At 34.4% G+C, this 19,634-nt stretch overlaps 1 protein-coding gene across 1 annotated transcript in view; it reads left to right on the top strand.

Annotated features, from left to right (window-relative positions):
- Window positions 1–5,740: 5,740 nt before the first annotated feature.
- LOC150098947 (peroxisomal membrane protein 11C-like) overlaps window positions 5,741–19,634 on the top strand; it is an 87,648-nt gene continuing 73,754 nt past the window's right edge. Inside the window, exon 1 of the mRNA XM_090405368.1 lies at window positions 5,741–6,007. Coding sequence (XP_090261494.1) covers window positions 5,786–6,007 — 222 coding nt within the window. The 5' untranslated portion in view covers window positions 5,741–5,785. The remainder of the gene's footprint in view (window positions 6,008–19,634) is intronic.

Consider the following 19,634-nt stretch of genomic DNA (forward strand, 5'->3'; position numbering starts at 1 on the left):
TCATTTAAATTTACACATTTTATGTGAATGAAATATTATTTACAAATTGTATTTACTGAATCTAACATATAGAAAATAAAATAAAGAGAAAAATACAATATATTTTTTGTTCCTTAATCTTCTTATTGTTAAATTTGCACTGTTGTTCAAAGGTTTTTCCCATGGTTGTGGAATTATCATCATGTGGTTTTTGACAATGTGACTCAAATCTGAAAGTTAATTTTCATCTGGTGATCGTTGGTAATTTATTACTGTAGTAAAATTAAGGGTTGCTCATTTATTTTTTTGAAACCAATACATATATTTCTGAGAATTATTAAAAGCACAGAATCTTTCGTTATGTTTCCAAAAGCATTTAAAAGTACCCATTATGTTTTCATTTTGGGCATCCAATTTGATTTAAATCAAGAACAGGCCTCCCTATTAGCCTCATTAATGTTTTTGATTTTTCTCTTCTTTTGGCATGTAATATTTGATATTTGCATGTTGATTCTATCATCCAAATTCTTAGTTTGTCCAGAGATAGTGAACCAATTTCCCACTTCAACTGATGGTTATATTTTATCAACCAAGAATTCTGTTTTTTAACTCTTTCAGGTAATTCTTTCCAAATACAAGGTGATTTTGTCAATGCATATCTTACAATAATTCCATCAGAAATACAAATTTCTTTAGGAAATAAATCTAAAGTCTTATTCAAAAGAAATTGACAATCAATTATTCCAATGATAACTGAAAATTCGTATTTTTCACCCACTGTCGATTTTTCCTTCATTCTTCTTCTTAGATTACTTCATATGGCACCACAAATAAATAGTTATTTATTATTATTTCACTGATTATTAGCTCTGATCTTATATTTTATGTTAACTTTCTGTTAGAAAATTCTAAACAATTAGAACTTTTCATAAAGAAACTTTCAAAGAATTTTGTGGCTCACCCATTATTTTTACATTACCAAACACAAAACACCAGCTGCAGTGGATGAACGATTACCTTAAGTCCAAAGTCATGCGACTATGGTTTTTTCTTATAGTACTGTTTACACTTACTATATGCCCTGACCGTTCCTTCAAAAATGAACTTTTGCACCAATGACTCAATGACATGTTTTTGCATACTATTGGATATACTGTTAGTGTGTTTTTATCTTGTGTGGGGAAAGATAAAATTTGTATATGTGTTATCTGGTGAGTACAAACATTTTTCTATACCAAACTTTAAGAGTTTAAGTCATGTTTTTGGGTTAATTATCATGATTTTTTTAAAATAATTAAACAGAATTACATTAAGGTATAAAGTTGTGGATTTAGATATCAAGTTCTAATCAGAATAACAGTTAAAAATTCACTGTGGAAAAACAACAACAAAAGCATACATCTTTGTTTGTTTAAGTTTACAAATGCATATATTTAATTTTGCAGAAATACTATTTACAAGTATATTCACTGAGAAAAATTCGAAACATGTAATTACCTAAAAATAGTTCACAATATTTAGTTTAGACTCAACATTTTCCAAAGAGTTCAATGAATAAAATTTTTGTTACTCACTGTTTCTTGGTTACATTACATCAAAATAGCTGGTCATGCAAAAGAGTGTTTAAAGCAGATACCATGGTAAGCACACCCCTATACATTTGATATTGTGTCAGTCTGGAAATGACACCATGCCTCCCTAAACATTCTGTGTATTCTTTTGTCACCAAATATACACAAACAGTTTACGTAAAACGTTCGTAATTGTCCGAAAATGAATGTTTATCGAATTGGATAAAATCTTGAAAGTCTAATTTTACCATTGATGAATTTAAACGATTAGTGATAATTTTCCCCATGTCACAAACAGCTGGTAATTCAGTTTCCAAAAATAGTAAATGATTATCAATGTCATATATTTTTAGTGAAAATCTCTCAGCTTCTTCACAACTAATAGAAAAAAACTTTACTTCCATCAGCTCCTGTATCATGAAGTATTAGTTCCCCATCTTGGCATTTCAGAATATAACACTCACTGAGGTCCATTTCATAGTCAACTTCTTTGCAAGTAGCCGAGGATATCAGACCACTTCCTGCATAACTTTTCCCAAGTGGTCCTGGATAAATACATCACAATGTATGTGTCTTCTAAAATAATAATCGGTTTCCATCCTTTTAGAGCTATGTGAAGAGTTTTGCCTCGTGCTATTTTCCTGAAGAAAGAAAATTTCAATGACTTTTGTGGCTCATCCATTATTTTACTTTACCTTCCTTGATTCAAAACACCACAACACAATACGATAGCTGCACAGGATGAACGAATTGGCATAACTGCAAAGACACTTGACTCGTCTGTATTTACTTATAGTACTGTTTACCTGACCCTTAACCCTGACCGTTCCTTCCAAAATGAAACTTTAGCGCAGATGATTCATGGACACGCTTCTACATGCTGTTGGATATGATGTTGATGTGAGATTATCTTACTTTGAGACATCATAGGGCAAATCTTATCTCTCTGGCTTGAAGGGTATTCTATATTTTTTGTCCTTATTTTAAGTATTTTATCCTCAAAAAGTGTTTTTGATGTTAGACCATGTGACCTTTTCTCTCAATCATATGTCCGAAATTGTTGGGATGGGAAAAAAGAATAGCATTAGGTGGTGGAAGTGAAAAGATCGCCAAGAGCTTGAAGAGGGCTTCCCTGCAATGCTCCCACACCCCATAACTCCATCATTCCCCTATTCTCCCCTTCTCCTCCAGAAGATGTCTGCTCAGCCTAGTGGAGATAAGCGAGCTCATCATTTGAAGATATCTTTTGTGATGTCACCTCCAACTGATACTGATAACTTTGGAGGAAAAAAAATAGCATCAGGTGGTGGAAGTGAAGGGTAGTCAAGAGGGTGACAGGGCTCTTCCCTGCACTGCTCTCCCTCACCCCCCTCTCCTGCAGAAGATGTCTGCTCAGCCTAGTGAGATGAGCGAGCTCATCATTTGCAGATATCTTTTAGTGATGTCACCTCCAACTGATACTGATAACTTTGGAGGAAAAAAAAACGCGTTTTTTTTAGATAGATATCAGCAATATCTACTGAAGATATTATTCAGTAACATCTTCAGTAGATATTGCTGATGTAAAACTGGGGCAGTATTAAGTAGACTGAATAAATCTATATCGATTAAGAGAGAATAGTCACAGCACTAAATTAACAATAGGCAAGGCAGTATTCAAGTAGTTTTCAATTATGGGTTCAAAAGCTAGGTAATAAAAAACGCTTGATTGCCGATTGCAGACCACAGATGTGATACGAGTAGTTCTGAAAAAAATTAGTACAGTGAAAAGATAGCATCAGTGGCAGAATCACATAAAAACCGAAACATTAGGAAGGAAATTGGCTATGTAAGAGTTCAGAGATGTGTGTACAGAGTTAATATCTTATATACACTTCTGAATGCATTTAAAGGGTAGGGAATGTTACAAAAACAGATGTATGATACTAGGATAGTAGGAAAAAGACCCAGTGGGAGACCAATATGTAGGTGGACTGATGAAATTAGAATTGCCTTGGAATGGTGGCATAAAATCTTGATGTTTTTGGGTTCTGGCAGAGTACAGATCAATTTGGTGAAAAATTATAGCCCTTCATTAATTATTATGTTAGTTTTCTGTAGATCCCTTGAAGGTCCATTGCACACATGAGGTGCTTGATGATGAAGAGCGCATTCTGAAAGTATGTGAGTCCTTCGATTTAGTTTTCTGGATTGCATATTAAAAAAGAGTTTCTTGAAGTAAAAAATAAAAATAAAAATTACATATCCGTTTCAAGATGGATACCAGTTTATCCTCACAAAAGTTCCCCTAGTCATTTTGGGGAACTTTTGTGAGGATAAATGAAAGATCATGTGCTATGAAAATAAAGAACCTCCCTTAGATTTCAAATTGTTTCCCTAACCTTGATGGCTAAAAATATTTTAGTAAAGAGCTTAAGTACATAGAAAACATTTTAGAATAAGAAGTCATTTTAGTGCTTTTTTAAATGTAATATCATGGAGATATTTTTGGATCCATAAAGTTAGACTGTCAGGAGCCTTTTAGACAGTTAAAAAATGAGGAACCTTTATCTGGTCTCTTTTGACTAAAGGTGAGTTAGACAGTCTCATATAGAGGTAGAGAGTTTTTTTCGCGTGGTACTCGGATTTTTTTTTTCTGCTGGGAAAAAAAAAGGTTTTTTTCCCAGCAGAGCAGATTTCGAAATGATAATAAGATGCCATATGACTACAGCCTTTCACTTTCTGTCTTCTACACCTGATGACCTTTCTCTTAACTTTTTTTCATACAATCTCACAGAAGAGGAGGTTGGTGAAACTATAGTATGTTAGTGCCATGGATGAGCAATTGACTTTAGTTAATTGCAAATGCAATTTTAAATATTGTTGATGACAGTACATTACCCAATCTTTCTTGTAGCCTCCATAGCTCAGTCAGAATAGACGAAGCCCTTTGACTGGAAAGACCTGGGTTAGGTTCCCGTCTATGCGTTGACACATATCTACAGGCATAGTAAACTTCGGAGAATGATGGTAGCCTGATCTACTACCTCCTAAAAAGTAGTAACTTCTAGAGAATATCTTATCTCGGATAAAAATGTCAATACTGGTATCTTGGATATTCCCATATGTTAACAAAAACAAGCTCATTTTTCTTATTCAACAAACTTTTTTTTTAACTTAAATTAATATTTCTTATCTTCTCCTGCACTTTTGGAAGAAGAATTTGCTCAAAAGTCTTTGTCCATTTATCTATATTTAATGAAAATTTTACTCAAGACAGTAGCAACTGAAAGTAGTGATAGTTTATTTTAGGTTTGTGGGATGCTAAGGTGCCTGTATAACTTTTACAATATACTGTTCATTTCAGAATTCCCGCTTCTGATGCAATATTGCTTTGGGCGCATATTACTCAATCTTTCTATAGAACTCACATTATTTTATGCAATAATATATCTACAAGGTTTAGGAACACGAGATGGCAGCAGTTGTCTGCTATATTATTTCCCTTGATGCTTATGAAATCATTGATAGCTATGAGCTGATTTTTTTTTTTTTCCCTTACAAGAAACCCGGAATTTTTAACCTCGCAAGTTAACAAAATTGACATAAGTGCATGGAAATAAACACAAGTTGGGATTAAAAACTTGCATTTCCTCTAGCAGCGACAACAATTTATTCATTTGACTGTGACGATGATGACAGCTGGAGACACCAATTTCCTGAAGTTAAAGGGTGCGATCCATCCCTTTTGTGCAATGAAAATGTTTATATATTTATGTCTATTTATACTTTATAATTAGTTTCAAGTACTTTTTTTTATCTTCTAATTATTTATAACGATTAAAGTTATATTTTCATATTAAAATGTATCATTACTTTAAGATATAAATAATACTATATTCGCAGTACTCGAGTAAGTTGTTTTTAATATATATTTGCTATATTTATGCTATTTTTTAATCCTATTGTGACTTCTATAAAATAAGATCATCTAAATATAACACACGTCAAATTAGTTTATTTTGGCAGCACTGACAATATGTTTTGTAGTTATATCGTCTGCTACATCTTTAGGTTGAAATGAGATAGGAAGCATAAAAATTTTGTTTACACCGCCAATGTGTTTGTACTGTTTTAATGTACGCTGTGTGGCGTGATTTCTCTGACGAATCAAGAAAGGTTCTTTAGCGGCGTTTAATCTGCTAGGAAGGTAATGTGGAACATTTTCATTTAATAAAGTATTGAATGGTGGCAGTATGGAATTAGTGGCTAAACTTTTGAACACGCACACAGGTCGAGATAAAATTCTGCGAACTTTAGAATATGTATCCCTTTATGTTAGTTCTGTTTCTAAAGGCAGAGCTTCTGTAAAATTGAGGGCGGTCAGCGCTGACCTCTCTTACTGTAGAGTTATTCTTAGACTACTAGATGATATACCAATTTTGCATTATGCTTGGTCATATGGACTGGGCAAACAGGTGAGAAAATCCATTTGAAATTATGTATTCGAAATGTAATAATTATTGTACTGTAATTATATCCGAATATTAGAAATATCTGTTTATTATGAGAAGGTGTGAAAGCGAAGTACCTATATTCTTATTTCCTAGGTGTACAATACAGATTCATCTTGTTTACCTCGTCGATAAAGTAGGTTAGTAGTATCATGAAGCAGGAAGTAATATTAATCCAGCTTTCAGTGATTATTAGCGAAGCGAGAGTAACTGAAGGCATTGATTAAAAACGCTGTTGTTTATTTTAAACCGTGTAATCCACATCATATGTTGTCGAATTAATTTGTAATTGAAGCCTTTGGCTCTTCATATAATTAGTAATTGTATTGAAGTGTTTATATCTGTGACTGATATTAGTCACATTGGGAAATTTGGGGTGGGATGAGATAACACCGGGAAGATATTTTTGTGTGGATGGGGGAAATGGGATTCCTGACAGTTTGTATGTGGACTCTTACTTGTTTGTCTGTTTAGGTGATAAAGCTGCACCACCTGAGACCGGTATTTAAACACTGAGGCGGATTAAATTACCGGAAGCTTGCACGGTTTTCTCTATTCCGCTTTTCCAACCAGCTCTCGGCATAAATTAAGCAAAATAAAATAAATGGCCAAAGATTTCTTTACACGATTTATTGCAGGAGTAGTTAAAGTTCCAAATTATTATAAATCAAAAATAGTGCGGACAGTATACTCCACAGTGTAATAATAATGCGTAGGTTGAAGCTATATGTGACCGTCTTTTTGGAGTCACATTTTTATTACTGGTCGCATTTAATAGGAATGGAATATTTGTTTAAATAATAAATTTACTTTTTTTAAGAAATGCATTATTATCTTACGTTTTGATAAAATTTACATAACAGCCACATTTATCCCTGTCATTCTCCTGCTATTAGTCCAATAACCATAGTTGAGTTATTCACCAGTGCTGCATTGAATAATTTTAATATGTTGTCCGAAATATATATATATATATATATATATATATATATATATATATATTAAACAGGCCCATAAGGGGCAATCATCTTGATTGTAAGGGAAACGGCACTCCCATGGACCCCTAGCTGGATCTGTCCTCTCTTCCTTCTACTTTGAGGAAGATCCACTTACTTTAATCTTTCCTATAAGGCCTTATCAGCCAACTCTTCTTATTTTATGACCCTTATGCTATTAGAGTACTCGAGGGCCATGGGGTCTTTTCATTTCTGGCCTTACAACTATGCCCTCTCTATAAACCTTACTATGATTCTTCTATAATCTACTCTTTCCCCTTTAATATACCCTATTCCTCCTATGGGTTTAAATTCGGAAGAAGGCTAGTCCAGAAGCCTTAAGGTAGCAGCCCTACCACTGAACTATTCCATCGTCAGGCTAGTCCCCTGACATGGAGAACATAATCCTACTTGTAAGCTGACAGAAAAAGATAATCGGATTGAATCAATGGGAAACGACCCTGGAATGGAAAAGGTAAAACAAAAATGGAAACGACAAAATATAATACACATAGCAAACTGGAATGTAAGAGGAATAGCATATAAAGAAATAGAATTAGACTAATTATTAAATGAAAGAAATTTTAAAATAGCAGTAATCACTGAAACAAAAAAGAAATTAAAAGGAACTATGAGAATCGAAAATTTTAATGTGATATACAGTGGCGTCGACAGAGACCAAAGAGCACAAGCAGGAGTCATGATTTGGATTCATAACTCCCTTTCAAAACAGTTAAAACATTATAAATTATAGAATGAAAGAATAATAGAAGCTAGAATAAAAATAGATAGCGGCTATTTAACAATAATTGGTTTATATGCCCCAAAAGAAGGAAGAGAACAGGATAATATTGATTTTTATAATCAGCTACAAAACATATATAATAAAATAAATAAAAATGATTATGTAATTTTAGCAGGAGACTTAAATGCAAGAATTGGAAACACGAAAATTAATATAGGAATACATGGAGAACATACTCTAAACAGGAATAGTGAAAAATTGATTGACTTTGTAATTTATAATAACCTAAAAATAATGAATTACTTCTATAAACATAAAGACATACATAAATATACTTGGGCAGCAAGAGGATGGAAATCAATATTAGATTACTTCATATTAAATGAAAAGACATCAACATTTTCACTAGATGTTAGAGTTCACAGAGGATATGAAATAAGCAGTGATCATTTCCTTGTTAAAATAAAATTAAGATTACCACCTAAATGGCTACAAGTAACAAGAACAGAAAGAAAAATTGAAGCATTTGTTTATAAAACCAGACTATTGAATGACATAAATGTACAATGGCTATATGAACAAAGAATTAAACAATATCTAAATAAAACAAAACAAAGAAATAGAAATAGAATGGCTTAATATAAAAACAATACTAAATGCAGCAGCAAATGAAAGCTTAGGAAAGGCCAAAAAATTCAATAAAAGGAAAAAAATGAAGATCTGGGATGATACAATCAAAGAAATAATCAAAAAGAAAAAAGAAGCCTATCACAAATGGTTAAGCAGTAAAAGATTAGAAGATGAAATAGAATATAAAAGAATAAGAGCCATAGCTAAAATAGAAGTCAGAAAAAGACACAGAGAATCATGGAACAAATTTGTTTCTAATTTAGAACATGATTTATATAAAATATGGCCCAATGTATATAAGATTTTGAAACACTTAAATGCAGATACCAAAGAAAACATAAAATTAAACACAGAATTGAAATTAGAAGAATTTCTAAATTACTACACAGAAGTGTGGACAGACAAATATTTTAAAAAAGACAACTGGCAAACAATTAATGAAAATGAAAAGGAAATAACTAAAGAAGAATTAGTAATCACCCTGAAAGAAACAAGAAACGGAAAATCACCTGGAGAAGATAAGCTAGGTTCAGAACTATATAAATACACAGGAACAAGATTCAAAGAAAGACTCTTTGAAAGACTCTTATTATTTTTAAATAAAATTTACCCAACTGGTATCCTTCCAATAGAATGGAAAAAAACAATTGTGATTCCTATTTTTAAAAAACATAATAGAGATGATACTAAAAACTATAGAGGTATCAGTATACTAAATTCCTGTTACAAAATATATAGCAGAATCTTAAATAGCAAACTAATGAAATATTCCGAAAACTTTATTTTAGAAGTACAGAATGGATTTAGAAAAGGACGATCATGTATAGACCCAGCCTTTTGCCTAAAATGAATAATAGAGAAAAGAAGAGAATACAATTTAGAAACAGATATTGAATTTATTGATTTTGAAAAAGCATTTGACAAAGTTAAAAGAAACATATGATTTAACATATTAAAAGAAAGACAAATACCAAATAATATCCTAAAAGCTATCACAAGTATATATATATATGAAAATAATCAAATACAAATAAGATTAAATCACGAGCTATCATATATGAGAGAGATAAATCAAGGGGTCCGACAGGGATGTCCCCTCTCAGCAACTCTTTTTAATATCTACTTAAATGAAATAATAATAAAATGGAATAAAAATTTACATCAAGGAATTAAACTTTCTCCTACAGTAAACTTAAACACTCTCCTCTTTGCCGACGACCAAATGATAATTACAAATTCTGAAGATAACTTGCAGAAAACTATTTTAGATCTAAATGAGATAGCCAAAGATTATGGTATGATAATATCAACAGAAAAATCAAAAACTATGGCCTTTAAAGGACAAGATCCAGCAAGAACTAAAATAGTAATAGATAACAAGATCTTAGAACAGGTGAATTCATTTAACTACCTAGGATGTATGATCACATATGAAAATGAAAAGGATATAAACGTAAAAATTGCAAAATAATTATAAATAACAGGTGTAATTAACTCTATATTTAAACCAAACCCAGTTCAAAAACAAACCAAATAAAAGTATACAATACATTAGCCCTACCAGTCTTAATATATGGAAGCGAAATCTGGACAATAAAACAAAAAGACAAAGATTAACAACAGCAGAAATGAAGTTTATGAGAAAAACTGCAAAGTATACCCTATTTGATCACAAAAGAAACGAAGAAATTATGAAAGAATTAAACCAAGAACCAGTAATAGAAAAAATTAAAAAATATAAACATAAATGGATGGAACACGTTCAAAGAATGAAAATAGAAAGATTACCAAAACAAGCCTTAAAGTACAAGCCATTAGGAAAAAGAAAACTACGACGTCCTCTTAAACGATTCAATGATGACTAAGGCCGGAACAGGCCATTCTAGGCCTAAATCCTTGATACGCATGATGATAATGATATATATTGAAGGCAATGTCAGAAGGGAAGTAAAATTTCTTTGGGAAAGGGATTTGAGAAACATTTTTTTTCACTTTTTTCATCATCATCATCAAATTCCTGCCATGTACCCTCAAGGGGTGTACAGGATATGATATAGTTTGCCCAGTGATTAGAGGTCCCTCGACACTTCTGCGCATCTCAGAAAAAGGAGAATCCATTCCGATAATAGGATAATCAGTCCGTATTGTGGGATTTACCTGTCGGAAAATTAACTTCTCTTTTATGATTATTGTAGTTAACTATGTTGCTTGTATAACAGTTGGAAAATTTTACTTATAAAGCACGTGATTTCGCGTGTTGGCGACCAATTCGGACGTCCTTCATTTCTTTCTCCCTTTCAGCATGAATCGACTATTCTTGGAAAGACGCGAAGCTGGGACTTACAAATGGTGGGCGAACTATAGTACTACATGAAAAAAATTACATCACTACTAACTTCCTAGATACAATTTTCCTCCTAATCAGTCTGTTACTTGTCAAGACTCCAACATTATCAGATCTTATTCTATCATCTAAGGCACTTTGTACCGTATCAATCCACCTATATCTTGGTCTTCCTCTGGGTCGTTTTGCTGCCAACCTGGCAGAGAACACTTGTTTTGTTAATCTTTCTTCGCCCATTCTATTTAAGTGACCATACCACCTGAGATTAGCTCTGCTAACACATTCCTGGATGCTGACAATGTCAAGTTCTTTCCTAATATCGTCGTTTTTAATATGATATTTCCATTGATGCCATCTGTTCACGCCTCTAATCTTTCTCAGGACTCATATCTGCAGTCTCTGCTCTATGGTCAAGTGTTTTACTTCTGACCCAGCTCCCAGATCCATAAGTTAAAACTGGTTTGAACACTGTCTTGTATACAGCTAATTTAGTGTTCCGACTAATTTCTCTCTTATTCCATATGAATTTATTCAGTTGACTTCCCACCATTAAACAGAATGGGAGAGGAAAGATTAGCAAAACAAGTGTTCTCTGCCAGGTTGGCAGCAAAACGACCCAGAGGAAGACCAAGATATAGGTGGATTGATACGTTACAAAGTGCCTTAGACGATAGAAATATAAGATCTGATAATGTTGGAGTCTTGACAAGTAACTGACTGATGTGGAGGAAAATTGTAGATACGAAGTTAGTAATGATGTAATTTTTTTCATGTAGTACTATCATATCCTGTACACCCCTTGAGGGTACATGGCAGGAATTTGATGATGACTTCTCAACATACCAACTTTGCTGATTCTGTTGTCTATTTCTATATTTAATTTACAATCTTCACTAAAAATCGTGCCTAAGTAGCTGAAATGTTTTACTTGTTCCACAGGTTCTCCATTCACAACACAGTTGACATTTTCAATGATTCTGCCTATTTTTTTTGTCTTTGTCTTTTTATTGCTAACCTTTGTACCATATCTATTATAACAGTTATTCAATTTAGTCAGAGAATCTTGCAGACTTTTAGCGGATTCATTTAGAAGTATAACATCATCCGCATAAAGCAAAGAGCTGACATTAACATCTCCAATTTTGATATCATGTTTAATACCACTTTCCTTCATAATGTGATCCACATAGATAATGAATAACAGAGGGGATAATGTACATCCTTGTCTCACCCCAGATTTAACATCAAACCATCTTCCTGTACTTCTTTCAATTCTAACTGCTGACTTACAACTCAAATAAAGACTAAGTATTGCTTGATATAATGCCCCATCGACACCATATAAACTGTAGCGTATTGAATAGCGTCTCTCTTGGCACCTTGTCATATGCCTTTTCCAAATCGACAAAACTTTGTTATATTCCCATGCTTTCTCGAATATTTGTCGTAAAGTGAAGATCTGATCCTGACAGCCTCTATTTGTCCTTAATCCAGCTTATTCTTCACCATGCTTTTCTTCCACAATTCTTCTCAACCGTTTCTCAAGTATACTTGCATTCACTTTTTACTAGTTTTATTAATATAATTTAGTTCACTTTACACTTTTAAAATTTACTTCAAAATTTTAGTTGGTGTTATGATTAAAAAGAAAAGGTAACAATGATTGTGGGTTTTTTACCATCTAATTTTTATGAGAATGCATATACTGTATAAGTATTTCAGAAAATAAGGCAACAGCACATCGTACAAAACAATGAATGATACAAATAATATTATTATACAGGTATCTCCATGGAGACAGAAGACTCATTGTGGGAGATAAATTATTCACACACTAGCCATCATTCACACAATACCTATCATACTTCTTAAACTCATTCACTGATAATACACCTACCTCTGGCAACCCATTCACCACATTCCAAGCAAAAAACCTACTCTTAACACACTTATTAACCACACTCTTACACAACTTCCACTGATAATCCATTGTTTTCTCCCTTTTTGCCATGTACTGAAAAAGTCTTCATTGTCAATCCTATAAAAATCCCAGTAATAACTTAAATACTATTATCATTTTTCTCTTTTTTGTCTATCTGCTAATTTTTGAAGCCTGCAGACTATCAGTCTATTCTTATAGGGAGCATTCCACAGAGATTATTACCACAATCTTTGTCAATTGCCTTTGGATTCTCTCCATGGACTCCTTGATTCCATCACCATGGAATCTAGGAGTCCAGATCTGCATGTAGTAATCCAGTTAAAGTGTTATATAGGGGAACAATAATCATTCTATCCCTGCTTGATAGTGTGTTCTTCAACAATTGTGTAATCTGATGTGCTGCTTTAGTTACCTTCACATTATGCCCTCTAAACTTCAACTCCCTGTCCACAATCATTCCCAAGACCCTGGCCTCACCAGTTTCCTGTAGTTCAGTTTCATAAATATAGTACACGGCTTCTGACTTCTTCCCAGAGTGCATTACCTTACACTTCCACATTGAACTGCAGCCATTTACTTCTGCCCATACTTCTACTTGAAGTATTTCCTGTAGGATCTCTGCATCACCTTCATTCACCATTGCTTTTCCCAGTTTAGCATTGTTAGAAAACAACTGAATATCTCTTGTCTAATCATTACCTGTTTCACTGAACCACAGGGCTCAGTATACCTGACAGAAGACCAGGTATACTGAGCCCTGTGGTTCACCACTGGTCACTTGCCTTCTTTTGAACTCAACTCCTTCATAAACCACTCTTTGATATCTGTCCATTAGCCACCCTCCAATCCAAATCACTCATATCCTTCCCCATTGCTCCAATTTATGCAATACACTTCTAAGTGGAATCTTGTAAATTCTTTGCAAAGTCTAGCAATATCACTGAGTAGCCGTTTCCCATATCCAACTCCATTGTCACTTGATTATAAAAGGAAGCAAATTTACTAAGGCAAAACCTACCTTCAAAAACCATATTGTTCCTTATAGAGTATCATATTCCTATCTATCCAGTCCTGAATTCTGTCTTTCACCAATTTCTCCAATACCTTAACCACCACTCTTGAGATGTTGATTGGCCTATAATTTGCTACATCTTTCTTGAAACCTCCTTTATGGAATGGGATTATTTTGCCCTCTTTCCACTCCACTGGCACCTTCCTACTACTGAGGCTTAAATTAAACAGCTTGGTCAGAGGAGCTGATACATGGGCCAATATGTCATTTATCCCATGCTTATGTTCAAATTGAGGTTCTGCAGTATTTTAAACCTCCATTTCTTCAACCTCGATTCTCCTCTCAGTCAATGTCACATTTGGCATTGCACTGTCACCACCTAGATGGTACATCCCTGCAAAATGCTCACCCAGTAATTCAGCTATTTGGTTTGGTTCTGTTATTACCTCTGCACCATCAGCATTTTTTAAAATCATTCTTCCATAATCATTCCTCCATTTACTTGTCATATAGTGAAAAAACTCTTTAGGGTTCCTTTTGGCTTCATCAGTTAGCTTTCTCTCATAATTAGGTTTAATCTTACTTACCATACTGGTCATCTTGTCTGCATCTTATACTGCTCATTGGCATACTGATCATTTTTTTCTTTATCATTCCTCCACAACCTTTTCTTTGTGTGCAACTACTGAATAATGACGCTGTTCATGGACTTAACTCCTACCTGATTTATCCTTCTGACTCTAGGTATATATTCAGATACTGCTTTCTTCAATCAACCCTTGACACTACCTCCCATGCATCACCAACATCTCCAAATTCTTATCCCATGGCTCTGCTGAAAGCTGACTTCTCAGCTTGTCATAATCACCTGCTTTGTAATCCCTTCTTAAAAGAAAATTCTGCATATCTGGCAATCTCACAAAATCAAGACTACATGATCACTTTCTCTAAGTGGAGGCAGCATAGCTCGATTGGTTAGTGGCAAGTTCTCTGACTGATTCAATGATCAGATCCACTCTGAAATGTTGTGTCCTCAGAGAGGACACAACATTTTTTTCTTCATTACATTTTTCTTCATTTCTTCATTACATGTTGCCTCTGCTGAGGCAACATGTAATGAAGTTATCTCTCAGCAGCTGTATAAATTCCATTTTCTTCCCTTCCTGTTACCATTCCTCTTCCCAATGTATGTTCCCCCCCCCATAGTTGAAATCCCCCGTAATAATTAATCGACTTGTACTCATCATAGTAATTTTGAAGTAAATGTCATCTGTAATTAATCGACTTGTACTCATCATGGTAATTTGCAAGTAAATGTCATCTACATTCTCATGTATACCCTGCCTAGATTATAGCAGCAACCAATTGCATAATTAGTCCTGTTGGCCTCTATCTCACACTAGATAGCTTCAAATGAACTGCCCTCTGAACTCCTGTTCCTGTGATGTACTTTTACTCTTTTTGGCTTTAATTCCTCCATCATTAGCAAAACCCTTCCCCCATTCTTTTCCTTTTGTCTCCTCAGAAGACACTATATCATTTGCATTCTATTCCTATGAACATGTCATTCTCAGTCAACCAAATCTCACTAAAAATACCATAATTTTTGGCCAAATTGTGCTAACCAATGCCAAAAGAAACTCCTCAACCTTATTTCAAATACTTCTGGCATTAGTATACATAAACTGCAATATCCCTCTTCATCCCATGACCTCCCTTACACCTTGTGTTGTTTAGCCCACCAAAGTTAACCTCGGGTGTCACATTTTGCACCATGTGATCTCTCTCCCACTTACTAACCTTTAGGTTGTTTGGATCCATGTTCACATGCATCTCCCCTAAACATTCTTGTTTCTCTGACTTTGTACTTGTGAACTTTCACTGAACAACACTTTCTCAAGTGTTAAAGTGTTCAGTGAAACACCAACTCACCCACCGTATATAAATCCTTCCTTCCCTTAAACTCACTCCACAAGTCCACAAATTCCATACCATTCCTCCTGCAGAATCTGTGCACTGACCTCATTCATGATCATAGCTCTCCATCTCAGCTTGCTTCTATCATACTGTGACAATATATACAACTTTACTTTATCGCTCTTCTGTTTTGCATGCACTAGCAATTCTTCCATGTCCTCTTGCATATCATGCTTGTCACCTGCTAAATTATTTGTACCAGCCAAAATAAACATCTCTTTCACCTTAACTCTCAGCATCCGTGCAGCATAACTGACATCCTTTATCTTAGCTCCAGGAAAACATGATTTCATCACACTCACCTCAAGGACTACTCATCAATCACCATATCAAATCTGATCTTTATTTTCACACTTTTGCTCTTTCATGCTCTTCTTTCTCCCTCTCTCTCTCCTTTCTTTTGCTTCTGTGCCATACCATCTGCCAGACATTTCTCCAACTACTCAGTCACACATTTTCTTCTTTGAAGAAGTTCATGTAAGTATGCAATCTTTTCCATTACCTTCTGGTCTTGCTCTTCATTTTCCACTGTATTATTCTTACAGTCACTCAACCACTTGCAACACTAACTATGCCAATTGTATTATCATGTATTTTGTCTTTCAACTCACTGCTATCAGTCTTCTTACTCTTTTCATGCTTCTGGCATTCGCTTACAAAACACTTTCTACAAATCTGTTCTCTAGTTTCATTCTCCTTCCAAAAATCTCTCATTCTTTTTGCACATGCTGCAGCAAATGTAATCATGCACATTGAACTCTCCTGTTGTTTACAATACAGTAAACAAATATTTAAAAATCAGTAAATTAAACACACTACCCTTACAGTTAATCACACAAACCTTCATAAATGTAATGATGCCAAAAGAATGACTTAATTGATGCTAAAGACCTCCAAAAATATTTTATTTTTCGGCACCAATGTTCACCACTTGCGCTATCTTCTCTCCTCTTGCAGCAACCAAAACTTCCCGACAAGGATGGGATTCGAACCCATGTGGATAGAACCCAATGGATTAGTCGACTACTTTAACCACTTGGCCACCTTGTCTTCATAAAAATTTAATGCTTGAACATGAACCTGAACCATAGACTCTTAGGTTAAAAGCCTGGTGCTCTATCAACTGAGCATTAGGCTTTTAACCTAATGCTCAGTCACGTGCATTCACACACACACACACGTAATTCTGTTGAGAGGGATTTGAACCACTGACGTATGGATAACTGACTTGCTAACTACAGTCCACCACTCTGCTAGCTGAGCTATCTACTTTCTCAGTTGCCAAGCACACCAATTTTTGCATTATTTCCTTGTATTATACAACATAATAACATGTTAACTAATAGCTGCATCATCAGTTGTAAGATAGCAGAAAAATTAGAAAACGGTCATATTTGCCATCATGGTTGACTGAGTGGATTTTGCTCTTTGAGAAGTATATGTTCTAAACCCATTGTAGGTGTGGATGTTTGTGGTAGATAATTAATCTCTCACAATGAGACCACTGGCATTTAAAAAAAAAAAAAAAAAAAGGGAATTATTAATTTAAAGGATGCTATACCTGTGCATAAGTGTAACCTTCCTGCAGGGACAAATATTTCTTTAATAGTATGTATAAATTCCATTGACACTTCAGTTAATTTTATTTTATTATATTATAATAATGATGGGCGATGGATGGCATTGATGGTAGTAGTGTCGTAGTTGGAGAATTAAAATGGTGGTGGAGAGGATAAGATGTATTTCGCGAAGTAGTGTGTCCTCCTACGATGAGTCCTTGGACTCCCTGGAGGGTGTCGGGTAATAATAATTATATAATATAATAATGCAATCAATATAATATAAAATATAATGAAATTATTTTATTATATGTAAAATTCTAAAATTTGAATTTATGTAATATGTAATTGTTATTATTATGCAGGATCTCCTTGGAGTCTGGAAACTCATCATGGTAAACACAAACTAGTTATTATACACACAAAACTTATCATATTTCTCCTTAAACTCATTCACTGTCAGAGAACTCGCAATTAAATCTGGCAATCCATTCCACTCATTCACCACTCTCAATGCAAAAATTCTGGTCTACACCTACTAACCATACTCTTACGCAACTTCCATGGATGGTCCTTGGTTCTAATTGAAAATTTTCCTTTGCATCAATTTTATAAAACCCCTTTAATAACTTAAATGTTTCTATCATGTCCCCTCTTTTCCACCTATCAATTAAACTTTGTAATTCACAAATTTTAATCTATCCTCATAGGGGCTTTCCACAGACCTGTCACAATCTTGGTCACTCATCTATGAATCTTTTTTTTTGACCACCTCCTTGTGTGTTTTTCAACATCCAAGTAATTTGCTAAGCTATTTTTCCAACTTTTGCAATATGCCTTCTGAACTTTAACTCTTTGTCCATCATTATCCCCAAGTCCCTAGCCTCATTATTTTCCTGCTGTATGATATACCATATGCAACCCTTTTAACCCAAAGTGCATAATCATACATTTTGCAACATTAAATTGACAATCAGTATCCTTTGCCCACAAAGCCAACTATTTAAATCATCCTGCAGGATACATACATCACCTTTGTTGACTTTTGCTCTCCCCAGTTTTGCATCATCAACAAACAACTGAATATCCCCTTTTAAAACTTTACCTATTCTATTGATATACAAATTAAAGGGTAGTGGCACTAGTTCCGAACCCTGAAGTACTCCACTAGTCACCATCATTCTCTTAGATTCCACTCCACCATGCACTACCTTCTTATGTCTGTCAGTCAGCGTCCTATCCATGCCACCAGCCACATATCCATCCCCATCCTCTCCAGTTTTCATAATAGTTTTGTGTGTGGTATTCTGTCAAATGCTACTTGTTATATATTAGGTTTTATCCTTTATCTAAGCGTAAGCAAACAAACTTTGCGCCTGAAGTACTTTCAGGACTCGGGCAACTCGTGTTAAAGGTGGTATAAGTTCTCATCTCTTGCCTTAGTATCTCCCATAATGCAATCACATCTCCTTGTGGACATGTATAATGCTATGCATTAAGGGAAGGGCCACTAACCAGACCGGTTTCAACCTTTATTGAGGTCTCATCAGTGGGATCCAGACCCAGAGGTGGTGATACTAAGGTGGAAGTAATGGAGAACTTATATTACCTATACGAGTTGCCAAAGGGTGTCACACCCTATTATTAAAATTCTATGGATTAGAGATAAGTTTATGGAAGTGTTTTCACTTGGCTATGCTACTTATTATATATTTAGTTTTATCCTTTATCCAAGTGTATGCAAACAAAGTTTGCGCCTGAAGTACTTTCTGTGAAAAAACTTCCATAACTTCCAAAAACTTCCATTCCACGAGTTGCCCGTGTCCTGAAAGTACTTCAGGGTCAAACTTTGTTTGATTACACTTTGATAAAGGAGAGGCAATGTTAAATTCTCCTGCACATTCACGTAGTGCATCAGACATGTTATCCAGTCCCATTGCTGTTCACATTCATATTTTCCAATATGTCGAATACCTCCTGTTCATCTACTTCAAATTTGATATGCATCTGTCACATCAGCAACTGCAAAATCTCTACCTGAATGATACATCTTTGCAAATGATCACTTAGGAACTCAACTATTTCTTTTGCTTCTGTCACCTTCCTACCTTGAGTATTGTTTAAATTCATCCTACCATAGTAATTTTTCCTTTTACTTGCTACATAATGAAAAAAAATCTCTGGGGTTTACTTTGGCTTGTTCAGCAAATTTTCTCTCATAATCTGATTTGGCCTTTCTCACTAAACTAGTCACCCTTATTGCTTGCACTTTATACTGCTCATGAGTATGCTAATCACCATTTTTCTTTTTTTGCAGCTCTGGCTTTATATCTCTACTCATTCACTTCTCACTTGGTTTATCCTGCTGACTTTGGGTAAGCATTCTG

The sequence above is a fragment of the Typopeltis vanoorti genome, chromosome 15 (assembly GCF_054136105.1).
Source record: "Typopeltis vanoorti isolate ZY-2024b chromosome 15, IOZ_Tvanoo_1.0, whole genome shotgun sequence".
In the NCBI taxonomy this organism is placed as follows: domain Eukaryota; kingdom Metazoa; phylum Arthropoda; class Arachnida; order Uropygi; family Thelyphonidae; genus Typopeltis; species Typopeltis vanoorti.